This window comes from Phocoena phocoena, chromosome 14, assembly GCF_963924675.1.
Source record: "Phocoena phocoena chromosome 14, mPhoPho1.1, whole genome shotgun sequence".
NCBI lineage: Eukaryota > Metazoa > Chordata > Mammalia > Artiodactyla > Phocoenidae > Phocoena > Phocoena phocoena.
Window position 1 is genome coordinate 45310881 of NC_089232.1, and position 27555 is coordinate 45338435.

At 39.2% G+C, this 27555-nt stretch overlaps 2 protein-coding genes across 2 annotated transcripts in view; one reads left to right on the forward strand and one right to left on the reverse strand.

Moving 5' to 3' along the window:
• Positions 1 to 22640, forward strand: part of TSPYL6 (TSPY like 6) — a 36072-nt gene extending 13432 nt beyond the window's left edge. Inside the window, 3 exon segments of the mRNA XM_065891571.1 lie at positions 21578 to 22004; positions 22007 to 22060; positions 22063 to 22640. Of these exon segments, the coding sequence (XP_065747643.1) occupies positions 21578 to 22004; positions 22007 to 22060; positions 22063 to 22640 (1059 nt within the window).
• ACYP2 (acylphosphatase 2) overlaps positions 1 to 27555 on the reverse strand; it is a 165815-nt gene that overhangs the window by 16313 nt on the left and 121947 nt on the right. The gene's annotated exons all lie outside the window — the stretch shown is intronic.

The following is a 27555-nucleotide window of genomic DNA, read 5'->3' on the forward strand; positions in this document are numbered from 1 at the left end:
GCATCATTACATTGGTGGAGATGCCAGTGGTCTTCAGTGGTCTAGGAAATTGATATTAAAAGCTTTCTCTGAAGTGATCAAGTTCAGGGGAACAAATGTATTACTAACCAAATTCATAGATCAATTTAGAAAAATACAATACCATGTATTCATTTATATTGGGTGCTCTATTTGTCAAATATATCATCCATCTGTACGAGAATTTTCCAATTGGGAAAGCACGCTAATGAGACAGAATTACAATAGATTGTTCTTTCTCCAGTTTAGGCATATTGTGGCCTAGAAAATATATAATGATAAAACCTTCTTCCCTAGAAAACACTGAAATGGTGGTATCGATCGCCTTTAAAAAACTCTACACCACCCACCATTTTTCACTTACCACATCACTGCCTCACACAGGTTTATGAGGCTGTGGTTTTCTTTACAGTTACTTTGTTCCTGTCCTGAGGATACTCTCCGATTATACTGAAACATATTCCAGTACGTCCTTGTTTTTAGGGCAGAGACAAGGAAAAACCCATCACTTATCATATCATGTACACAAACCCCATCTTAAGGCAGTTTGCTTTGAAAGAGGCGATTTTACGTGTTTCAATTTTAGAAGGCAACATTTCTGATATTTTCCCTTAGATTGAGGAAAGGTAAAGGAAGTGAAGGCTGTTCTACCCAGTGGCTACTGGAGTAGTAGGTGACTGCAGGAATGCCCCCTCCCACAGAGAGAATTAGCCAGAATGGGAATGTGTTAAAGGATCATAATGTTCTCCATGGCGATCAAGCAATAAGAATCTCATGGCAACATATAGCCGATGTTCTAATTAGGGAATGTTCCCATTACTGTGGTTGCTACCCTCAAACCTAGAGACTTAAACAATATTTATCCTGCTTACAAGTCTACAATGTGGACAGAGCTTAGCGGGGAGAACTCATCCCTGCCATGCATGCTATAGAGGGTGGCTCGAAGCCTGAGGAATGGAATAACTGGATGGCTCAGTCACTCAGAGGTGTGGCGGGTGATCCTGGGAAAACTCAGTCACCTGGGGTTGTGAACAGCTGAGGCTCCTCAGACAACTCTCTCCATGCCTATGTGCTCTTTCCAGCATGGTGGCTTCAGGGTAGCTAGACTTCTTACACATCTGTCAGCTCAAGGGCCCAAAGTCACAGGGTCCAAGAGAACGAGCCAGCCAGGCGGAAGAGGACTGTCTATTCTAACCTAGTCTTGGAAGACTCTCAGGGTCAGGTCCACTGCATTCTATCTGCTAAAAGCCAGTCACTAAAATTGGTCCTTATTCAGGGGGATGGGAATTAGACCCCGCTTTTAGTGAGAGGAGTGTCAAAGAATTTGTGGACTTGTTTTAAAATCACAATATATAGTTGAAAAATTATAGGAGAATATACCATTTATTTATTTACACATTCATTCAACAAATACTTATTGACTGTTACCATACACTAAATAAGCATTGCTTTTTAACCTTTTAAAAAAGATTTTAGATATTCTAGCTCAAGACAACTCCCATTTGGACATGATTTTATGTATTGAGAAGGTTTGGTTTTATTTTAGGCCCATCATATAAAAGTACTCAAATCAGCATAAAATATCAGATGATGACAAATCATCCATTGGGAGAGTATAATCTGAACAGCACAAATGGGTTTTTATTAGAACTTATTAAAAGCCTGAGATAATGGAAGTATAAATCCTCATTTGATACACATATTCTGGAAAAGGTGAACAAATTTGTGTAAAAGCACATCATCTTTCCTACCAGCTTTATACTTTTAGTGACTGACATATAAGAAAAGTTTTCCTTTCCTTCCAAAATATTTCCAGTTGCCAGTGTGTGAAAGGATTGATCGGATAGACAAAAGGTTATCAGACACCTCCAAATCACTAAATCCAAAGCATCATATATTTTTTTCCCCTCAAAATAGTTTTACTTGGCATTTCTCCTCTCCACCTAGGCTTCTAGGACACCACCTTTTGTCTTCCTCCTACGTCTCCAGGGGTTCCTTCTCAGTGGGGGTTCCTCTTACTGTGTTCAGTCCTTACTTTGGTGATCTCTAGGTTTCTGCTCCTAATCTCCTCTCTTAATCTCTATCTACTCTTTGAATGATTTCATCTAAACCTAGACTTAGCATGAAAGTTCCAGATTCATATAATCCACTGTCCACTGAATCTCCCCACTTGATTGTACCGTATCTACCTCCACCCACACCCTATACCCCCTTCCCACTCACACCTCCCTCGTCCAATGTGCTCTTCCTCCTGCATTCTGAAATTTGACAGAATCTAGAGAGTCTCTGACACTCAGCATCCGTGCACAATCAACCATAATGTCCCATTGATTCTAAAAATCTTTCATCTCTTTTGCATCCTCATTGTCCTTGATTTACATCAGCCTCTTGTCCGTTTGCCAGGAATATAGGTCAAGACTGGCTCTGAGGCCATTTCTTAGCAAATACAATGAAAATATTTGAGACTTTTGCCTTCTATCCATAGTATTTGGCCCTGGACATCTCCTATTGATGGATCTCAGTGGGGGGTGTTGGTCAGGAATAGAAAATTATAAATCACAATGTTTGCATTTTATCTTCACAATAGTTGAAGTTTACCTTAAAATAGCCACAGAAGATGAAGTGGCAAATGCCAGCCACTGAGCACATAGTTATTAGATATCTATTCTGTAACCTGGGCTACAAAGACAAATATGGCATGGTCCCTGCCTCCGATGAACTCAGAATTTAGTGGGAAAAGCAAATGATTACAATTCCGCACGATAACTGCAATGATTAAGGAATGTGTGAGGTGTTGTATGAGTAGAGGAGGGCGTTCTCATTGTCTTCATTGCGTATGCCTGAAAGGCAGTGGAGAAGGGAGTGACGCCCTGCCTAAGAAGGTAGAGTAGGGCTTCCAGAAGATGTAAAAATGCTCTCTATCTTACCAAAATCTTAAGAGATGATAGCTCTGGATCCTGATGTTGGGGATTTGGGGAATTCTGCCAGCTGTTTTCTCAAGTTACCTACTTGATTCCCAATCTCCACATCTCTAAAATGAAAAGTCTGGTTTAAATAAGAGGTTGCCAATTTTTTTCTATAAAGGGCCAGATAATAAATATTTCAGGCTTTGTGGTCAGTATAGTCTGTCACAACTATTCAGCTCTGCTGTTGTAGTGCAAAAGCAGCCACAGACAATATGTAAACCGATGGACCTGGCTATATTACAATACGACTCTAATTACAAAAACAGGCAGTGGGCTGTATTTGGCCCTTGGGATGTAGTTTGCCAAAGCCTGATCTAAACAATCTCCAAGATGCCTTCCAGATTTACCAATCCATTGGTTTATGAAAAAGCAGTTCTCAAATACTTGATATACTTTATGTTGGTTTTTAGTTTACTCTTGTTGTGGCTGGTTAGCTCAGTAAATGGGAACATGGAATTTAAAATGATAAGATTTGGGGTTTGATTCACTGTGGATCAGTTAGCTTCTCTGTTCCATGACCACAAACCACACCACAGACTTCAACAAATCCATGCTCCTGCTTGGAGCCAGGTAAAGCTGTGTGACTGGACAAATGTCATCCTTTCCTGCTTCTAACAATACAACCCCTGCACTTGCTCCCCTAATGATGGTGCAGCAGCATGCTCTTTACGTGTGTTCCAACATCACTGAGTTCATTTCAAAAGAGCAACGTATGGCACTTTCCTGGTGGTGCAGTGGTTGAGAATCCTCCCGCCAATGTAGGGTTCGATCTTGGTCCGGGAAGATCCCACATGCCACGGAGCAACTCGTGAGCCACAACTACTGAGCCTATGCGCCACAACTACTGAAGCCCGCGTGCCTAGAGCCCATGCTCCACAACAAGAGAAGCCACCGCAATGAGAGACCCTTGCACCACAACGAAGAGTAGCCCCTGCTCGCCACAACTAGAGAAAGCCCACGTGCAGCAACAAGGACCAACAAGGACCAAGGACCAACAAGGACCAACCAACGCAGCCAAAAAAAAAAAAAGAGCAGCTTATTTTTAAGAAAACCTGTCAATATGACAGCAGGCATTGGGGAATCTATAGGTACACAGAAATGTCTCATCACCTTTTAATAAGCCAAATTGGGTTTTATGGCTACTAAGCAAAAGAATGATACAAAAGCATGCTGCTATGCCCATAAGCTAAAGCAGAATCAGCAAACTATATGACTCGAGTGCCAACAGTCCTCCCCGCTTTCCCTGTAGTAGACATTGTTAATCAATCCTTGCACTTTTCCCCACAGATCCTGCATCTGTTCTCATCATTCTTCTGAACACACTGAACCAGGAAGCGACACTAAGTTGACTGGCATTACTGTGCTAGATTTTCCATCCCTGCCACCGAGTTACTCTTACTTAAAAACATATACCTATAACATTGGATGCAGCAGCTATAAAATTCAACAGTACAAAAATGAAGATAATATAAATCTCATATGTAGATAGGAGCATAAATCGGTAAAAAACTTTTATAGAGAAAAACTTGGCACTGTTTATTAAAAGACTTAAAATGTGCATACTAGTTGGATACTTGGGGCTTCATTGTATTATTCTACTTTCAGGTGTGTTTGAAACCTTCTATAATAAAAAGTTTTAAAAGTGTACCATGAAGATAAAAATACTAACAACGGTAGTTGATAAATGACATATTATTATATAAAAGTATAATCTAAATTAAGGGATAATACAGAACTGAAATAACTCAATGTTGCTTTATTGTAGAAAGTTTTGTGCCTATGATTATCTAGCATATAAAATTATAAAGCAAATTTCACTAGTGAAACCATTTTACCAATTTCTTAATATGCACACTGAAGGATTTATATGTAAAAGCTTATAAATGCGTTAAATATTTCTGCAAAAATAAATGAAAACTACTAAAAGTAGCTGCCTTCCAGGAGGGAGAAGAATATCTGGAGGGAGGGCAAGGAGGAAGGCTTATTTTTCACTGAATATCCTATTGTTCCTTTTGAATTTTTGTACATCTATCATGCATTGCCTAATTAGATAAATAAAATGTGATTCAGCCTCACACTGGTCAGATTGGCCATCATCAAAAAAATCTATAAACAATAAATGCTGGAGAAGGTGTGGAGAAAAGGGAACACTCCTACAATGTTGGTGGAAATGTAAATTGGTACAACCATTATGGAGAATAGTATGGAGGTTCCTTAAAAAACTAAATATAGGGCTTCCCTGGTGGCGCAGTGGTTGAGAGTCCGCCTGCCGATGCGGGGGACGCGGGTTCGTGCCCTGGTCCGGGAGGATCCCACATGCCGTGGAGCGGCTGGGCGCGTGAGCCATGGCCGCTGAGCCTGTGCGTCCGCAATGGGAGAGGCCACAACACTGAGAGGCCCGCGTACCGCAAAAAAAACCCCACAAAAAACTAAATATAGAAATACTATATGACCCAGCAATACCACTCCTGGGCATATATCCAGAGAAAACCATAATTCGAAAAGATACATGCACTTCAATGTTCATTGCAGCACTATTTACAATAGCCAAGACATGGAAGCAACCTAAATGTCAATCAGCAGAGAAATGGATAAAGAAGATGTGGTACATATATACAATGGAATATTACTCAACCATAAAAAAGAATGAAATAATGCCATTTGCAGCACACGGATGGACCTAGAGATTGTCATACTGAGTGAAGTAAGTCAGACAGAGAAAGACAAATACCATATGACATCGCTTACATGTGGAATCTAAAAAATTATGCTACAAATGAACTTATTTACAAAACAGAAATAGAGTCACAGATGTAGAAAACAGACTTATGGTTATGGGGGGAAAAGGGGGGATAAACTGGGAGACTGGGATTGATATATATACACTACTATATATAAAATAGATAACTAATAAGGACCTACTGTATAGAACAGGGAACTCTACTCAATTCTCTGTAATAACCTATATGGGAGAAGAATCTTAAAAAGCGTGGATATATGTATATGTATAACTTACTCACTTTGCTGTAGAGCAGAAACTAACACAACATTGTAAATCAACTATACTACAATAAAAATTATTTTTAAAAATGTGACAGTGATTCTACTCCTAAAAGTTTATCCTAAAGTATCATTGAGGATGTACGTAAAGATTTTGCCTCAAGGATGTACATTGTATTGTATGTAACAGGAAAATAGTTCAGGCAATTTAAATGTCCAATAATTGGGAACTGGTTAAATAAGTTACTGTATTTCCAGATAAAGGAATGATAGCTGTTAAAATTATGAAGATGAATTTTTACCAATAAAGACATTTTTAATATTGTATTAAGTTTTCTGGGGACTGCCCTGGTGGCACAGTGGTTAAGAATCCGCCTGCCAATGCAGGGAACACGGGCTTGAGCCCTGTTCCGCGAAGATCCCACATGCCATGGAGCAACTAAACCCGTGAGCCACCACAACTACTGAGCCCATGTGCCACAACTACCAAAGCCTGCGCGCCTAGAGCCCGTGCTCCGCAACAAGAGAAGCCACCGCAATGAGAAACCCGCGCACCACAACGAGGAGTAGCCCCTGCTCGCCACAACTAGAGAAAGCCCGTGTGCAGCAACAAAGACCCAATGCAGCCAAAAAATAAATAAATAAAAATTTAAAACATACATGGTATTAAGTTTTTTAAAAGCAAGTTGCAAAACGGTATAGTTTTGCAGTATATAGTATGACCTCAGTTTTGTAAAACAAAATATACTGACAGAAAAATATTTGAAAGACATAAAAAGTGGTAATAGTGGGTATCTCCTGAAATATGGGTAGTTTCCTTTCGTTTTTTCTTTGCTTGTTTTCAAATTATTTTCAAAATTCTCCAATAAATATGTATCAATTTAAAATTAATAAAAGATTATGAATGAGTTTGAAAGATGCCTAAGGGAATAAAACATTTCTTTTTTTTCTCTCCCCTATGGGAAAGAACAATCTGAACACAGGTCGAAATATAAAACTTGGCTTTTGTGATCGAAGTCAAAGTCATTACAATGAATGTTGAAATTTTATTGGCAATTTCTCTTGCTGGGAGGTAATGACATCCAGAGTTAAATACTACGTAATATTTTACCAATGGTATAAGTCTTTTCAGTGGTTTAGTAACTCCAATGTGGTAATGCAAGAAGTGATTTTTCCCCCGTGTATAAATAAGTTTTATAATATTGAAAACTCTTAGACTAACATATTTATGAGGTGTTATTAACAAAGGAAAATAGTGGCTGAAATATCCAAACTAACAACATGGAGACACCAGACATTGTGAGTGGGAGATTCTTACAGATGAAAATGGATTACCGGGGCCATGGCTAGATGGTGAAGGGTCTTGTACAGCTTGCTAAAGATGTGGATTTTTTTCTAAAAAGATGAGAACCTAGCTGTATTTCTGAATGAATAATCAAGGTACACACAGAGGATGATTAGAGGGAGTAAATATTAAAAAGAGTATACCTAAGGCATTTATAATTTCTTTAAAGGAATCTCTCCTAACGGTAGAAAGGGCAAACATGTAAGCTATTTAAGCCAGCTTCAATTTTTTTCCAGAAAAAGATGTATGATACATAAATATAGAACCCATAGCAATTGCTGTGTAAACTACTATACTAAATATAGTTAGGGATATGCTTAATGTTGCATTTTATTGTTTGACTAAATATTAACTAATAAGAAATTACATTAAACTGGAACTTACTTTTTCCTTATAAATACTCTGTTAGGCAAACCAGGCAGGGCTTGGATGTTCATCATAAGACAGCACATGCTGACATTCCAAATTCTCCTAAATGGATTTCGCTTAATATGTTAGATTCTATAAATCTGCTTAATCATTTCTCAGAGCTTGGTATTCCTTAGGAGGAGGATTGTTAAATACCTACAAAGCTGATCCATACTCTGAGAGCTATCAGTTTCTCCTAGTGAGAGCTAGTCCTCAGTTTCCTGTGGTTGGGAGTGTGACATAGTGAGATAACACGACAGATGAGATCCAACTAGTCAGATGTTACTGGAAAAGTACACTTGGATTCAGGTTCACATTAGTCTGGCTCTCTTTTAGAGAATATAGTTGAGCTCACACAATTCAAGGGCTTATCTGAAATTTAACTTGAATAAATACAAAAGAGCAGCCCCATCAGAGTCATCCAGTAGAGCTGGATCATTTTAACTCAAGGTCAAAATAAACTTTATTATTGTATTTATTAAGAGCAAGCTTGTTTAGATGAGGTTTTTTTCTTCTTTCATACCTTATCTTGCATAGAACTTTAATATTAGGAAACCTGAAACAGTCTAGAGAATTCAGAACCATCTCAGTTCAGGTTGCCATATTTTCTGTAACCGAGCCCTGTACCTCTTCTTGCAAACTGAAATAACATTGACGATGTAAAAATTATGCCCATAATGAGTAAGTTATTACCAAAATTTAATCAACACGATGTTTTCCTTTTCCTGTTCTGGGACAATAAAACTAAACACTATTACAAAGTGGTAAAAATATTTTTTAAAAGTAAAGACATTTGTGACTTTATTGCCTGTTTCTCAGGTTGCAACTGAATGCAGGTATTTTGGTTTAGCTAAAGGATATGGAAAGCGCCACCGATGATCTTTACTGTGGCAGCACAAACCTGCTGCTTTGATGACGTGATTCTCCTTTGTATCCATGTTAGAGAAACTGGTGTGGTCTCTGTCATGTTTTCTTTTCCTGCAAATACTGTGGCTCATGAAAAACAGTTTGACTCCTTATAGCTTTTCCTCCGTATGCTTCCTTTTATGTAACAACTTAGTTTAAAAAATTTGACATTTCAGTAATTTTCAACAAAAATGCTTAATTTTCCTAGATTTTACTTTTAGTTTCAGAGAACAATAGTTTTATAGTCTCAATATGATGCTGGTCTTTGTAAAGCTCAAGAGACAAAACCAGACACTCGTGCATGCTGCAGATCCTAGTTTTTATTCCAGAAATAACCTTTGTAACTATTGGCAGTACAGGTCTTCCCTCCCTCCCACCTTTGGCTGGGGATGGCAGAGGGGGCAGGAAGGTTGTTGGGATATATGCTCAGAAGTTTTCAGATATAAAGATTTAGAAATATTAACTAGTGACTTCAATGAGATTTTAAGTTCAAAATCAGTAATTACAAAATCCACAGATTCTATGCCTCCTGAGGGCTGGGTAGCTTCCTTTGGATTTTTTTTGGCATAAAAAGAGAACACACTATTAAATAATATGCAAGTAATTTTATTAGATCTTCTAAGGGTGCATTTAAAACACTGTGTGTTTAAATTATAGACAGGACATAAGATTTGGTAGTTTTCTACAGCATGCCCAAACAGAGGTGTTAAGGTATGCTCCCCACAGTTCATCATTTACTCAGAATTGATTTTGGACAGGCTCTAGTTTTATTAAGTTTGAATAGTCACAGTTTTGTCATAGTGTTGCTAGAACAGCAGCACAAAGATAAAAACAGCCGAAACAGCTTTGTTACAGGAAAGTCTACCTACCATAGCTCCAAACCTGGCTCCTTTCTAGGCTTCCTGCTTTCCTAACCTCAATTCTTTATTCTTTTCAGATGAAAACAAGCTGACCCCTGCTAAGCATCTTCTTATAAAAAGGCTCATGACAAATGCTATCTTTATAAAAGATTCCACAGTTGAAATGTGAAATGAGATTTTAGGGGCCCCTGCAGGATCCTGTGTTCTAGCATTGAAAATCTCTTGTGAGAAGAGCATCAAGAGGGACTTCCCTGGTGGTCCAGTGGGTAAGACTCCGTGCTCCCAAGGCAGGGGGCCTGGGTTCAATCCCTGGTCGGGGGTACTAGGTTCCGCATGCCGCAACTAAGATCCAGTGCAGCCAAAATAAATAAATAATTTTTTTTTTTTTTAAAAGAAAAGAAAAACATTAAGACTATTTTCTTCAATTGATTGATCAATTCATTCGTTCATTCTGCATCAACAAATATTCACTGAGCATTTCTTATGTGCAAAGTAATATGAGTGATTCAAGAACGTGGAAAGTATAGTCTGAGGAATTTGCAGTCTTGAAGAAGCGTATAAAGTGTATTCACCAACAGTCTGCCTGTCAGAACTGGATTATTTATCTGACTCTTTCATCATACAGATGAGGGAATTATAGCAGAAAGGTGAAATGACCTGTCCAAACCACACTGCAAGACCACTGGCTGTGGAGCAAGCCACTTACCCATCACTCACTGGTAATCTTGGACAAATTAGTTAACCCACTGAGCTAAGCCAGACCTCAAAAGGCTGATCTGGGTTGAAAGGCTGGTGAGAAGGGGAACACAGACTTCCTTCAGGACTGCTTTCACTCACGTTTACTGCGTGACCCGGAAGCAGGAAGTGTGAAGCGTATGTACAAGATAAGGATGAAAGTGAGCTGATGCAGCTTCTCCATGTCTCCCTAGTTCCTCAGACCCTTGGCCAAAGTTCAGTGGTCAGTGCTGTCCCCAGGGAATCAAGAAACCTGTCAGGTCAAGGACTCCAGAGCCATCGGCCCATGGCCTTTCACGCACAGACTGCCACAGTTAGACACTTCCGTGTTCCATTTTTTATTGCTATTGGGGGCCTAGCATGGGCCAGCCTTGGCTTCTATACCTGCTAAACTTACCTATCAGTTCCCTTACCTATGATATTTAATAGTATATATACTCTGTAGGCTTACTCTAAGCCTTAGGCAAGATGGACTATGTAAAGTGCCTAGCATGGTGCCTGACCCACAGAAGGTGCTTCATAGATGGCTTTCTTAGTTGAGGAACTGACAGTAGGATTCAAGTTTCCTGACTCACCTAATATTCTTTTTAATACAGAAACGGCAACTGCCATTTAGTGGGTATTCGCTTTGTGCCAATAGAATGATACACTAAAGGGAGAGAGAAAACTGATTATTTGCAGAAAGCATTGCATGTATAAAAATCCTAAGAAATCTGTTTAAATTTATTAGCCCATGAGTTTATCCAAGTGACCGGGTTTATAATGAATTTACCATAATTAGGGGCTTTCTTTATCCTGGTAACCACCAGCTCAATAACGTAATAAAAAGGAAAGAAATTCCATTCAAAAAAAAGGGGATGGATAAACTTAACAGAACTGCCCATTACAGTTATAAAGAAAATTATAAAGACTTATGAGCTATATGTAAATAAAACTATAAAGGTGTATTAGAATATATAAAACAAGATGAACAAATTGAGATATATACAGTTATCATATAGGAAAATGAATTTCACCAAGTAAAATTTACTATTTGTTAAATATTAAAATTCTACACTAACAAAGAAACCACAAGTTATGTTGCTGATCTAGTTCCCAGGAAACCCTAAAACAAAGTATATTAATTAAATGATTAAAATACAGAAGTGTGGGACATACAGAAATAAATGTAATATATAACTATCATAAAATTAAGGAAAATAATATTTATTTAATAACTGCCTCATTCTATTTAATAATTGCCTAATTAAACTCTAATAATTGCCAGGGTAACTGGTGAACAAACACAAAACAAAACAAAAAGTGATTTAGATCAGCTCTTATACCACATTGCCAGAATAAGCCTCTAGTGGATTAAAGAGTAAATATTTGCTTTAATTCTTAGCAAAGCTATGAGAAAAGAAAAATCAAATATTAATGAAATCTTTAGAGGGATAGTATCTTTGTAAAGCTCAGGGCAGTAATGAAAATCACAAAGGAAAAAATAAATAGCTTAAAAACATCAAGTAAAAAAATGGTTGTAACATAAACAACTAACAAAATTAAAAGAAGGGAAACATAATTGGGAAACATTTGTATTGATCATGGTAGAAAAGTAGTGTATATATAATACATAAAGAACTAACTCAAATCTTCACAAATTTTAAAACCTCAAGAGATAAATGGTCAAAGGATATAAACATACAATTCACTTATGAAGAAATACAATTAAATTATATACATTAATCAGTTCTTGGAAGGATATTTATAATAGCAAAATACTGGAAACAAACAAAAAAATGCCCAATATAATTATACTATATCAATTCAGTAGACTATTATATAGCCCTTAGAATTATAATTATGAAAACTGAAAAAATGTTATTATTTAATGGTGGAAGGGAGCCAAATAATAATTCTACTTATGCACATCAAAAAAAGGCAAAAATGAAAATCACTATTGACAAAGAATAGTGGAATCGTGGATGATATTTTTTCTGTAAATAAGATTGGGAAGGAATCAGGAAACCCCTATACTAGCAGTTGAACAATACTAGTTATTAAACAACAGACTCTAATATTGATTGTATTTTTCAACATACAGATGAAAGCAAAGAGTTAGAAGAAACCAGAAATATTAGTGTCAGCTGGTAAGTTATGAAGTTTCCTAGAGTAAGGATCTTTCACCCTCCAGAACCTTACAGAGAGCACTCACATTTCCCAAAGGCACTAGAGAAGGCAAGCACACACCTTGAGAACTGAGTGTGTGATTTTGCCACACCTTTGTCTGTGGAGCCCTGTTCTGGGCTGTTGGTACCATGTTTATCTTCTTCCTTCCTGATGCTTTATTTTTACCATAATACTTTCTGTAAAAGTTTGCCTGGCTTTAGACAAATGTCTCCTTTTACATGTAAATTTCTTTTCTGTAATTTCTAATATATTTCTATTTACTTTTATGGTCTTTGATCTTCTCTTTCACCGCCTCCCATGTATAAGGCATAATTTAGATTAGGAGTTAATAACTCAAAATAACAGACATGGATTTGAATCCTGACTCGTTATGTGACTTTGGGCAAATTATTTATTTGTAAGGCCTTGGATACTTTTATCTATAAGATGGAAATAATACTACTTCATAGAGTAATTATGAGGTTTAAACTAAAGGAGATAATTCATGTAATATACTTGGTGTGGTATCTACTTGTAACACTGTAAACTCCAAGGTAATGACATAAATATGGTACTTGAAACGCTATTCAAAAATTTAACTATTAAGAAAAAAATTAAAACTCACAACCTTAAAATGGTTCTATTTCTTTGTATACATTTGATAGATCAAATTTCCTTATAAGAGAGTCATGGCTTAATTGAAAAAAAGGAATTTCCCTTATTCTTCTGTCCTGTGTTTGCCTGCTTAAAGATGCCTTGAATCCTTTATGGACTGGAGTCATATATAAATAAATAGATATACCAAGTTTCCTTAATCACAGCACCTAACTGAAATTTTTTATTTACTAAAACTGGAGAGGAGACAAAGAGAAAAATGCATTTATTCAATCCTGGCTTTATGAGTTCAATAGTCTAACCTCCTCATTTCACTACTGAAAGCTGTGGAATGATCAAAATCAAACTACAGAACTGTTTGATATAGTTCATATTTAAACTTTTGAAATGAAAATGAATCTCAGTTGAAAAGTTCAGGTAGGGAGGAAGGAGCATTTTAAAGGAATTAAAATGTGGTGGCTCAGGTTCAAAGGAACTATGGTTGGCAGAAAATCAAGGCTTTCCATGTTGTGTCTTAAGCAGTGTCAGTGACTGGAGTGTAGGTTTTCTGTATATGTGTTTTTTAACACTCCTTGAAATCGATAAGTGTAAAACGAGCATTACTTGCACTTTATTTGAATTTATTTGAATTTCAACAGTTACCAACAGATGTGCTTAGAATGAATAGGCCCCGATTCCCCAATAGCACAGTAATTCAAATCTATTTTAGACTCTGAAATGGGAGCTGTCTCCAGGAAGACAGCTCTGAACCTTTTTTCCAGCTGCAGAAATAACTCCTCTTGTTGCCCCTCTGACCTACACCAAGGGAAGCTGCTTGAAAAGATGTTCTTTTGCCAACAGTCGTTTTACCATTGTAATCCACAAATGGAAAAATAAACTGATGGCTCCTCTTCAGAAAATCTATTCTCATATCCCCCAGAACCAGGCAGATAAGTAAAGAAAACCAGAGTTCTTTTAATTCCTTTCTCATTTTCCAAAATGATAGATATTTTTTGTTACCTTAGAAAATGGGCCTTATTGACTAATAAGTCACTGTTAATCTTCTGCAAAGTAAGTTAATTCATCCAAAGTTCTAGGACTCCCCCAACCCCAACTTCCTTGGAATTTTGCTCCATTGGTTAATTCCCACTTGCCTAAACCAGTGCGCTCTCCCTCCCAATGGTTCCCACCCTCACTTTAAGATGAACAAGCCCCTCTCACTGGCAAGTAAAAACCTCTACCCTGGATTCTCTTCTAGCTGTTCCCCTATCTTATTTCTTCCCTTTGCACCCAAGCTTCCAGAGATGACAAATCCCTGTTGATTCAAATGGAAACTCTGACTTTGCTCTCAGACATAATAATGACTTTATTGGGTGCCTCTCTGTGCCAGACACTCTTATAGGCCTTAACATTTTTTTTTCTTGATTAAAAATACATGAATAATTCATGCTCATTATAACAAATCAAACAATACAGAAACAGATAAAGACAGCAATACAGAAGCAGATAAAGAACATCTCCCCTGCCCAAGCTCCACATCTTATTTAATTGTTGCAACCACCATGAGAAGTAAGAATTATAGACCATATTTTATAGACGAGAGAATTGAGGCTGAGAAAGGCTCAGAGTGTACCCTGCAGTGTTTAACAGGAAGAGCTTTGGAGTCTGATTGTCTGGGTTCATTTCTTGACTTTGAGATTTTCTATGTGTCCATGAGCAAATTACTTATAATTTCTGTGCCTCAGTTTTCCTACCTGCTAGTTCATAGGGTGCAGTGAGTGTGTAATGTGCTAAAACATAAAAATATTCCTGTTTCTAAAGAAAAAAAGATCAAAAAGAGAAATTATTTTAAAATGACAGCTAAGAAGAAAATACTAAGAATTAGAGCAAAACTCTGTTCACCATTCTGCTACTAATGTAGAGCCTGAGTTTTTTTTTTTTTTTTTTTTTTTTTTTGGGTACCATACTTGCTTATTTTTTTTTTTTTTTTTAAACATCTTTATTGGGGTATAATTGCTTTACAATGGTGTGTTAGTTTCTGCTTTACAACAAAGTGAATCAGCTATACATATACATATGTTCCCATATGTCTTCCCTCTTGCGTCTCCCTCCCTCCCACTCTCCCCATCCCACCCTTCCAGGCTGTCACAAAGCACCGAGCTAATATCCCTGTGCCTTGCGGCTGCTTCCCCCCAGCTATCTACCTTACTACGTTTGTTAGTGTGTATATGTCCATGACTCTCTCTCGCCCTGTCAAAACTCACCCTTCCCCCTCCCCATATCCTTAAGTCCGTTCTCCAGTAGGTCTGCGTCTTTATTCCTATCTTACCCCTAGGTTCTTCATGACATTTTTTTCCCTTAAATTCCATATATATGTGTTAGCATACGGTATTTGTCTTTTTCTTTCTGACTTACTTCACTCTGTATGACAGATTCTAGGTCTATCCATCTCATTACAAATAGCTCAATTTCATTTCTTTTTAAGGCTGAGTAATATTCCATTGTGTATATGTGCCACATCTTCTTTATCCATTCATCCGATGATGGGCGCTTAGGTTGTTTCCATGTCCTGGCTATTGTAAATAGAGCTGCAATGAACATTTTGGTACATGACTCTCTTTGAATTTTGGTTTTCTCAGGGTATATGCCAAGTAGTGGGATTGCTGGGTCATATGGTAATTCTATTTGTAGTTTTTTAAGGAACCTCCATACTGTTCTCCACAGTGAGAGCCTGAGTTTTTAAAGCTGCTGGAAATTTCTGACCCCAAACTATGCTCATACTGCAATGATGACACCATCAATGAACTTTGTTTTTTAAGATCACACTATTTTTTAAAAGATCCAATAATATTATTTCGATTTTTCATGATTAACTGAATTTTATTCATTTGCTACAGTATCAATTTCATTATTTTTAAAAATTAATTTTATCTCAATTAGGGTAGAATGATTATGTATGTTTAACATTTAGATATTACAAACATTCTACTTAGTGTTTTGACCTATATTTTGAATTTCTGTGATGGCTCTGTGTATCCCTGGCTGATTTGGTCACCCCTGTCACCTGGCTCTACCCGCCACCCTACACAGACCTCAGCCTCTTAACGTTTTATTAGGCACAATAATGTATATTTGCTCTCTATGAGTGCTGTAGTGGTAGAAAATGATTAAATCATAATTATTAACTTTCCCAGAGTAACTCATTACCCACACCCTGGTAACTCAAATATTTTCTCCCTACTTCTATATTTATATGCTATTTCTAAGAGGCAATAGAGATGACTGCAGCTATAAAGCTGCTTGGTTAATCACTCAAAGCTTCTTTTTTACCATTTCCTTTTCAAACACAGTTTAATGGTCTATGGGAAACAGAGGAAATTAACAAAGTGTACATCTCCTTCTCTTGTCTACCAACATTCTTTTGAATCTTAAGTACAGAGGCCCTCAGCTTTCTAAACTGGGTGGCCTAGCCCAAAGAACAGTATTTCTGTATGCTAAGTCACCAAACAAACACACTTGTTTAAAGAATTTAGGCCAAGAATGAGAGATTCCTTTCAAAACAAGTAAGAACTGAATGATATTTGAGGAGTCAAAGAAAAATAAAACTATACAATTCACAGGCTCTCTTCATTCATCTTATATTAAGTTTAGCTTTTAAAACATCATGCTGTTTCTGTTTCCCAGAGAATTTAAACGTTCACAATTCTGTGATGTGCAGATTTGTGGCTAAACTGTACTCTTCCCCCAAAGCCATCTTCTTTCTTTACTCTTATTTCTTCTTTTCTTTCCTTTTTCTTTGTCTTTCTCTCCCTCCCCCTTCCCTCTTTCTGCCTCTGGTTGACTAGATATTTCTGAGATTTTGTATTAGCTCTCCTTACTCCCCTTAAAACACTTTTATAGCCAGAATATTTCAAGCCCAAAGTTAAAATCGTATTTTGTTCTTCTCAGTAGTTTCTAGTCCATACTCTAGGGCACAAGCAGAATGAAAGACCCCAAAAGAGAATAACATTTCGCACTGAACTCAAAAAGTATTATCACTACTCACTTTCCAATTTTCAAAAACATATACATTCCTTGTTTTTGATCACCTAACATATGTGTGACTTTCTTCTGCACACTTTGAGAAAGAAAAAAATAATAAAATACAGGCTCTGTGACATTAAGTAATATCAAATTCTAAACTTGTCTGCCTTTTGGCTAACTAATTTAGCCAAAGGAGGTGGTGTTATATAATTAACTGTGGCCCTAGAATACAGACCCAGCTTTAAATCTCCTGGCATCAGTTTAAATCACCTAATACCCTGCATTCTTGCTATTCTCATGTCATTTCTCCCTCATTTCTCAAGGATTTTAGCTCCTGGCTTATTCTCACTTCTTTCTCATCTTATCTTTCAGCGATTTCAATATACACACAGGTGATCCTTCCCACCCAGGCCTCCTGGTACACTGACCTCCTCCCCTGCAGTGGCCTCGTCCTCAATATGCCTCATTGGAGCCCAAGTTGGATGGAGGAGTAGGGTTCTAACCAACTCCCTGCAGTCCACTCTCAGACCACTATCTCTCATCCTTCTAGCTCACTCTGGTACTTAAACCCAGGGACCCTTCAATTCCCTGGGTCTTCCAATCCATTGATCAGGCCACCTTTTCACCGTCCCCCATCCCTATACGTCCTTTACTCCTCTAGCTTAGATTCTAAGATCAAGATTACAATCATTCTCTTGCCCTTCTTGCTTCAGCTCTGACTAAATCCAACTCTGCTTACTCATGCTGCACCTGTAAATGAATGTGGCTGAAGAGAAATTCACAACCATGCCGAGGTGCCTCACTTCAAATTCATGATCTTAATGCTGTGTGACAATCATACCATATGTCGTAATCCAGTCACTCTTTGATTCTCTAGAAAACTATTTCCTACCCTTCTCTCCCCAGACTCCCACTTTCTCACTTGAGTTGAATCTTGCTTTCTCCTTTACCGAGAACACTGAAGCAAAGAGAAGAGAATTTCATAGACTCCATCATCACTTATACCCACCAAGCAGCAACTACACCCTCATACTTTGCCTTCTCGTTCCCATAGGTGAACTTGTCATGCTCCTATTGAAGGCTGACTCCTTCCCCCCTACGTAGGCACTAGATTCCATCTGCTTTCACCTATTCAAGGACATCCCTCCAATGATTCTCCTTTCTCTCTCCTACATTATTAATTTTTGCCCCCTGCTGAATCATTTGCAATCTTTTCCTCCCATTTTAAAGACGTTTTCTTTGACCCACTCTCCCCACCAGCCACCATCCCATTTCTTTGGAGCAAAATGGCAAGAGTCGTATATACTTGCTATTTTCACTTTCTCCCTTATGGATTTTCTCTTAAACCCATTACAGTCAAGCTGTCACCCTACCACTCCTCTAAAAGTGGTCTTGTCAAGTGATGACTCCATTTATTTCCCTTTTTGGCAAATTCCTCAACAGAATTATCAATATTCACTGTCTCCAATTTCCTTCCTCCCATTCCCTTTAAAACCTATTCTGACCTCCATCACTTTTGTTGTAAAATCCATTGGTCAACTCTCGTTTTACCTGGCCTGTCAGCACCACATCACACAGTTGAACACTTTCCTTTATACATTTGGCTTTCAGCGTACTGCACATTTTCAGATTCCCTCCTACTTCACTGGTCTCTCCTTAGTCTCTTACTGGTTCTTCCTCTTCTCCCTGACCTTGTAATTTTGGAGGCCTCAGGGCTTGGTCTATCGCTGCTCACATCCTTGGTGATTTCAGCAAGCTCTAACTACAGCTTTAAATATCATGTATGCTGATTATTTCCAAATATGTATCCCCATCCCAGACCTCTTCTGTGCTCCAAACTCCTAATACCCACTTGGTATCTCAACTCTGTTGTCCAACAGTCATCTCAAACTTAACATGTCCAAAAGCAAACTTCTGATTTTCCTGCAAAGGTCTGCTCTCTCATAACCTTCCCTATCTCTGCTTCTGGCAACTCCATCCTATCAGCTGCTCAGGTCAAAATCCACAGAGTCATCCTTGACTTCTTTCCTTCTCTTATACCCCGCATCCAATTCACCATGAAATCATGCTGGCTCTACCATCATACTGTAACCACTATCCACCTCCACTGCTACCACCTGGTCTAAGAAATATCATCTTTCACCTGTATTACTTTGATAGACTCCTAAAAGATCTCCCTGCATCTACCACTGGCCCCACACAGTCTACTCTTCACCCAGGAGCCAGAGTGATCCATGCAAAACATGAATCACATTTTGAGTCCTCTGTTCAAAATCCTGTAGTGGTTTCCCATTTCACTACGAATAAAAGCCAAACTTCTTACAATATCATGTAAGATCCTACTTGATCTGGCCTCTCTCATTCACCTTGTTCCAGTCACACTGATCTCCTTTTTATTCCTTGAACACCCTAAGCATGCTCCTGTCCTAGGGCCTCTGCTTAGCTCTTCTCTCTTCCTAGAATGCTCTTCTTCAGAATATCCACTTAGCTAAATCCCTCATCTTATTTGAATCTTTGCCAAAATTTTATCTTTTCAATGAAGTTTCCTCTGCTTACCCTATTTAAAACTACAATCTGCTCCCCACTCCCTACCCCCAGGATTCTCAATCCCCTTACTCACCTCTACCTATTGTTTTATCTATAGCACTTATCACTTTCTAATATGTTTCATTTACTTTTTATCATTATTATTTATTGTCTTTCTCCTCTGCTAGAAACTCCAAGAGGGAAGAGATCTTTGTTCTGTTTAACAATGTATCCTAAGGGCCTAGAACAGTAGTAGGCATGCTACAGGCACACAGTAAATATGTGTTGAATGTTTAATAAAGAAAAGAAATAGATTATATGTTCCTTGAAGGTTAGGTAGTATCTGTCTCAAAATCATTTAGCCTCATGCTAACTTTGTAGAAAGATTCTTTTTAAATTCTTGATTCTATTTATTATTTCTATGTCTATTTAGGCCTTTCACTGCATTTCAGTGTTGATGAGTTATACGTTTCCATGAATTCATATATTTCATCCAAGTTTGAAAATGTACCAGCATTGGGACTGACATATACACACTACTATATATAAAATAGTAGATAACTAATAAGAACCTGCTGTATAGCACAGGGAACTCTACTCAATACTCTGTAATGGCCTATATGGGAAAATAATCTAAAAAAAAAAAGTGGATATATATATATATATATATAACTGATTCACTTTGCCATACACCTGAAACTAACACAACGTTGTAAATCAACTATACTCCAATAAAAATTTTTTAAAAAAAGAAAAGAAAATGTACTGGCACAAGTCTGTCCAACATGTTCTCTTATATTTCCTTAAATCACTACTGTGACTGTATTTTTCATTCCAAATATTATTTATTCTCTTTCCTTTTATTATTAATCTTTGCTTGATACTCTCTATCGTCTTTCATTAATTTCTCCTCTTCTATTTATCATTACCTCTTCTCTACTTTCTTTGGCTTAACTCTACTGGTCTTGTACACACTACTCAAGTTACAGTCTGTGATGAGTAAGCGACACAGTGCTCACAAATATTTCCAGTTTCCTTCACCTTCCAATCTCAGGGGAGGATTATATTTCCCTGACCCCTTGAAGCTAGGCAAGGCCATCTGACTAGCTCCGGCCAATGACATACGTCACTTTTAATGGAAACATCTAAAAACCTATGCGTGGGGAAAGGATGGTCTCTTCAATAAATACTGCTTGGTCAATCAGATAATCATATGGGAGGAAAAATGAATCTTGACTCCCCTCATACCATTCACAAAAAGCAACTCCAAATGGATTGCAGATATAAATGTGAACGATGTTAGAAAGGCAAGATTTCTTAAACAGGACACAAAAAGCACTAACTAAAGGGGAAAATGATAAATTGGAATATATGAAGATTCAAAACTTTTGTTCATTAAAAGGCATCAAGATAGTGAAAAAGCTACTCACGGAGGGAGAGGATATTTGCAATACACAGATCTGAAAAAGGACTCGTATCTAGCACGTATAATGCATTCCTACAAATCAACATGAAAAATATAGAACACGCAATGGGGAGAAGACTCGGTTACTTCACAAAAAGAGAATATCCAAATGGCAAAATCAAAACCACATGAAAAGCTTTCCAATTTCTTAGACACTGGGTAAATGCAAATTAAAACCACTATGTAACACCATCACACATACACCAGAAAAATCCGAATAAAAGGGATGGCAGAAGCCACAAAAATAGACTCTATGAGACCGAGAGCGGGTGCCTAGAGACTGAGGGGTGAGTATCGGGAAATTGAAGGGTGGGCTGCGCAATGGGCTGGTTTGCATGAGTAAGTCTTTGATTAGGAAAACAGATGCCAACAAACAGCTGGTCAGGCTGCTACCAACATAAGCGTCCCTAATGGGGCCAGGGGATCCCTCTCCCCCAAACCCGCAACCTCACTACTCCCGACCATGTCCTGGGCGACCTGGACCCACAGCAGGGTCAGAAGCTTCTAGAAGAAAGCAAGAGGATGAGGTGATGGTGGAGACGAGTGAGGGCAGCTTGGAGATCAAAGCACCCCACCGCCCCAGCTTCCGGTGGAGGGGGCGCACCCAGAGGGCGCCACGGGCTGCGGACCTACTCCCCAGATCCCAGTCGCTGGGGGTCGCGACCATGGAGCGGCCGAAGCGGGGCGGGAGGAGGTCGTGCCACCCGGGGAGGGTGTGGAAGCAGCCTCTGCCTCTGCGGCAGCAGACAGCAGCCTGAAAAATGGTTTTCAGCGTGAAACTGGTGGGGAGAAGGCCCTAGAAACCTGTGGCACAGAGCGGTAAGAGTCTGAGCTGATGATGACTGGGGCGAAGGCCGCGGAAGCGAAGACTGAAAGGGGCACCATCTTCTCAGAAGCAGTGGACAAGGAGGAGAGGGTTGAAGTGGAGGAAAAGCCAGTGGCTGAGGAAATGGAAGTGGTGGAGGAGCACAGAGGGGTAAACGAGGCGAAGGACGAGGCAAGGCCCTGGCCCAGAGTGAGGGTCTCCACCTGAATCCCCTGGAGGCCATCCAGCTGGAACTGCACACCCTCAGGCTGACCGGGCCTTCCTCCAGTTCGGGTGCAATTTTGGGCGCATGTGTCAACACTACCTGCAGTGGAGGTACACCCTGGGCTTCTGAGTCACTACCGTTCGGAACCACCCACAGCTATCTGCCCTGATTAGAGGCAGAGGTGCAGAGATGTTCAGGTACGTAGCGAATTATAAGGTGAAGGAACTCAGACATCCTAGGATGGGGTGCAAGTTCAAGTTCTTCTTTCGAAGAAACCCATAATTCTTCTTTCGAAGAAACAACTAGATTGTGAAGGAATACGAGGTCAGATCCTCGGGGCACGTGGTGTTTCTTTCCACTCCGATCATATGGCACCCAGGCCATGAACCCCAGGCCTTTCTTCCTAGGAACCAAGACCTCATGTGCAGCTTCTTTGCCTGGTTCTCAGACCACAGCCTTCCAGAGTCTGACAAGATTGCTGAGATTATCAAAGAGGACCTCTGGCCAAATCCACTGCAATAGTACTTCCGGGATGAAGGAGCCCATAGGGCTAGACTTCTCCAGACAAGGGAGCCAGTGGAGATACCCAGGCCCTTTGGGTTCCAATCTGGTTAACCTTTGCTCTTGGAAATACTCCCACACAGGTCCCCTACCACCTCCTGCCAGACCTAGGCCTTAGCAACAGCAAGGGTGTGCCTTTGACCGATTTTGTGCTCACCTTTCTGCACCTTCCCTCCACTGGACATCCAGCTCTCTCAGCTTTCCAGATTGAGACCTTCGTGGCTATGCTGCTTCACTTCCCCGTGGCATGCTGTTGTGCATTAATATCACATGCTGCATGGTGGTAGTTCACACTCTTCTAAGCCAAATAAATGATGCTACAGATGGCACTGCCTTTGTCTGCACTGCTTGGACCCTGTTTGCTCCCAAGGCTTCTGGTCTAGTTACTACCATCTGGATTTCCAGCCTTTTTTTTTTTTTTTTTTTTTTGCGGTAAGCGGGCCCCTCACTGTTGTGGCTCTGCCGTTGCGGAGCACAGGCTCCGGACGCGCAGGCTCATTGGCCATGGCTCACGGGACCAGCTGCTCTGCGGCATGTGGGATCTTCCCGGACCGGGGCACGAACCCGTGTCCCCTACATCGGCAGGTGGACTCTCAACCACTGCGCCACCAGGGAAGCCCTCCAGCTACTTTTAAGAGCTGTTTTACTCATTGGGCTCTGCACGTGGCCTGTGGACAATTGCTGGGCATTAATAAAGTCAAGAGAGAGAAGGGGGCTGCTTGTTCTCTGGTTTATGCAACTCCGTTGCTCTTCCTGCTTCTCTGATCACCTAATGCTGCCTGCTACTGGCTACACCCACCCCCTTAGGCTGCCACCTGCTGGATGAACATTTTCTAGACCACTGTCAGCTCCACTTTCTGGTTTTTGGTCAACAAGGATCTTCAGAACTGGTGGTAGACCCAGGCTTCCTGCCATCATATAAAAGACCTTTCTATTTCTCCCCTAAAAGACCTCAATTCCTCACCATCACTCAGGAACCCTACTGACTGTCAGGCAAGTGGTTGAGGTGACGAGTTAGACCCTATTTGCATGGCAAGGATAATGATGGTGTCCTTGCTAAGTACCAGGCTTTCTCAGCCTCAACCAGTGAAGCCATACAAAAGTTAGGTACTTTTGGGGCTTCTCGGGTGGCGCAGTGGTTGAGAGTCCACCTGCCGATGCAGGGGACACGGGTTCGTGCCCCGCTCCGAGAAGATCCCACATGCCGCGGAGCGGCTGAGCCTGTGCGTCTGGAGGCTGTGCTCCGCAACGGGAGAGGCCACAACAGTGAGAGGCCCGCGTACCGCAAAAAAAAAAAAAAAAGGTATTTTTGTCTCCCTTGCTCATCCTGAATATGAAGAAGTGCCAGCAGCACCAGGGTAGGTGTACAGTTTCTCTTCTATTTCTCACCTCCCTCTCTTTCTCATATCACTTCTATCTCTTTTTAAAAAGTGGTAGCTCAGAAGCATCTGCAGAAGCAGGCTTTTCGGTTTAACTTGGCTGTTTATCATTTCCAGAGGCAGAGAGATGGTCCTGTCAAGGAGACTATCAGAGCTTTCAGTCCCTCTCTGCCTTCTTCCCAGCCCTCACCCATCTATAGCAATGCCTAGTTGGTTTAAAGAAAGACATACATGGAATGAATGGATGGAAGAACTAAAGAGATTGTGATGGATGCCCGCCCTGAGAAGGAAAACTGAACAGACGGCCAGAGGCAGAAATGAGCCAGGGGAAATATGGGCCTAGAATAAACACAGGATTGACAGAGCCTGCAAGGAAGGGATACCTTCTCTTGTTAGTGGTGATAGGAGGAGAAGTACTTTTCTCAGGATTGGGATGGGAGAATTGAAGGTGGTTGAAGTGCTATGTTGCCAAAAGATGATTTTTTTTAAAGAAATACAAACAATGCAACTTTGTGTGTTTTATGTAGAAAATTAATACCATGCCCTTAATTTTACTAGTATTTAGTAAAACCTTATTACTTTCTCTGTTTCTGTTTACTGGCAAGATGTGGTTGTATAGATTTTCTTTTGCTTTTAGTTGGGAACATTTGGGAGAATGTTAATTTCTTTCTGGTACAATATGGAGACTTTTGTGAATATTCACACAGTTTTCAACCCTTTCTGTTAAAACTGTATCTTTAGAAGTATAATTTGAATAACTTGGTCTTATCAGACTCTGAAGACTTTGGACTGTTGTCTTTATGGAAAAATAACCTATAAAAAAATTGTGGCTCTGGTTGTCCTGACAATTCACCCTGGTAACAACTTAATAATTGATGTATCTCTTTTCCTAAATGGCAAAAAAACTTGTGAAATTGCTTTGTAAAATTGGAAGTGTACCATTGGCATATTTATCTTTCCTTATGTGCACCTTGGTAAAATAAACACACGTAAACAAAACTAAACTAAAAGGATGAAAAATAACAAGGGTGGAGAAATACACAGAGAAATAAGAATGCTCATACACTTCTAGTGGAAGAGTAGCTTAGTACAGATACTTTAGAAAATTGTTTGGCAGTATCTATGCACACCCTCTGATCCAGTTCTGGGAATATACCCAACAGAAATACATGCACTGCATATATTCACAAAGACATGCATAAAAGTGTTTATAACAGCCCAATTCTAAGAGCAGGAACTGCACCAGCATCTATCAACAGTAGAAAAAGTAAGTTTTGAAATACTCACACAACGGAATACTATGAGAAATAAAAAACTATGCCTACGTGCAATAATGTGAATGAATCTCACAAACATGAGGTTGGATGAAGGAAGCCAGTCACAAGAGGACATGCTGTGTAATTCCATTTATATATGAATTTTAAGAACAGGTAAAACTAATCTATGGTGGTAGAAGTTGGAATAGTGATTACTACCAAGAACAGTGAAGAGTCTGAGATTTTGCCCTGCTTACAAACTATTATGTTCCCTGCCTAGTTAACAGCTGCTGAGTCAAGAGACAAAGAACCTTACAACTCAATAGCCAGTGTCAGTATAGCAGCAACTTCTTGAGCCCTGCTTCCTAATTATGCAACATGAAGAAAGCCAGGTGACACCTGCACACACGCTGGGTTGCATTACAGGAGAGGAACCCTGAGTTTAGGTAACCTCAGTTTTATAATGGGAAGTAAACATGCCTACCCTTTGCTTTGAAGGGAGACATCTTTAACATACTAAACAGTATAATAAAAGACAATAATAAGAGACACAATCTCTATTTTTTCAAGACTTAAGCAAAACTGCCCTTTTCTCTGGAGAAAAACACTCTTGTCTTGCAAGGCTATTCAAATAAACTTGAAAGGGTACTCTGAACAAAGGCAGGTGGTATCTCTGCTCACAAGATGTGCAGAAGTATCAGAGACCCATGATAATTGTCTGCCAACAGTTGTGGGGTGGGGGCGGTACCTACTGGCTGGAAGGGAGGATGATGGTGGATTCTGAAGGGCTGGGGATGTCTGTCTTGATCTGGGTGCTACATACATGGGTGTATTCAATTTGCGACACTTCACTGAGTTGTACATTTGTGAAACATATTTTTCTATATGTATATTTAATAAAATATGCTTGCTTAAGAAAAACAAAAATTAAAAAGAAACCCAAAGTAAGCAAAGAAAAATAAAACAACAAAAACAACAACAAAACCCACCATCTTTCTGGAACTTCAATGCTAGGAAATGACTGGCCAATTTAAAAGTATGTTTCAGGTTTTTCGGGGGTAGGCTGTAGGTCCATATATTAGAATTCTAATAGGATCATTTACTATACCACAAATGGTTAAAATCCATTTCCTGGGGGGCGGGGAATTTTTATCTAGGTATGGGCCATCAAGCTTTAGTATTTATATTGTTCCTGCTCTTTTTATCAACTGACTTTTATCAGAGTTGAGTTGTAAACAGTTTAATTATGGTTTGTGATGGTTCATTTTCAAAGCTTAGCTCTTCCAGCTAAATAAATGATAAAAGCCAAATATTATTTAGTTCTGTTGTTCAGCAAGGATGATGCTATTTCTGAGATGACCCCATCACATTCTTGCTTCTTAAGATGGTCTGCATCAAAGTTTCATATCCTTTCTTTTTAGCCCTCCCTCTTTGAGGTATAAATATTTCATTGAGTGAAAAACAGAATTTCAAACTACACCTTTGGCACATGCCATAGAAGACTGCAATATTAATAGCAACAAAATCTTCTGTAAAACTAAAGAAATCATTTGGTTTGGCTTATTTGAGCAAAACCTTTCCATTTATGTATGTAACAAGGTATTTGGGGACAATAAGGATAATTCAGTGTTGAAAATGGCAGCAGGGTTTTTTTTTTTTAACATAAAGGATATAAAAACATGTACTGATATGTAAGATTAACTTATTGCCTTTGAAACATAAGGTAGACTTAATTAGGCTTTTTACAATTCTTACTATCAATTCACATCACACATTATAATTTTAAGTGGCATCCATATGGATGGCTTGCCCTGAATTTTCCAATGGCAAAATTTTCTCTTTGCTATTGGTAGCTAGAAGCATAAGAGATGCAGGATACTTTGATTTATGTAAAGGAGTCTAAAATTCAAGTTTAGTCTGTCTTACCAAAATAGATGAGGATGGGAAAGGTGGTAGGTGGGATTTTTAAATTTAGCATTAAACTAGAGTCTAGAGCATTAAACTAATAGTGCACTGAGTTATAAGTTGGGGCACCTGGGTTCTAAAGGGCTCTGCTGTAAACTAGGCAAACCGATTGATTCTAAAGACACAGTTTTCCTCATCTTTTTAGTAACAAGTTTGAAGCATCATTTCTTCTAAATCTGAAGATTTACTTAGCCCTTAAATATAAGCTTTCCCCAAGGTTCTGTGGCCTCCCCCGGCTTACTTTATCTCTGCTCTTCCTGGGTGACCTTAGCCACTTCCAGAGCTTCTGCCATCACCTTTGAGAAAATGACTCAAATTGGAATCTCCAACTCTTACTCTAAGATCAGGGTTTGACATGTCCTTTTGCAC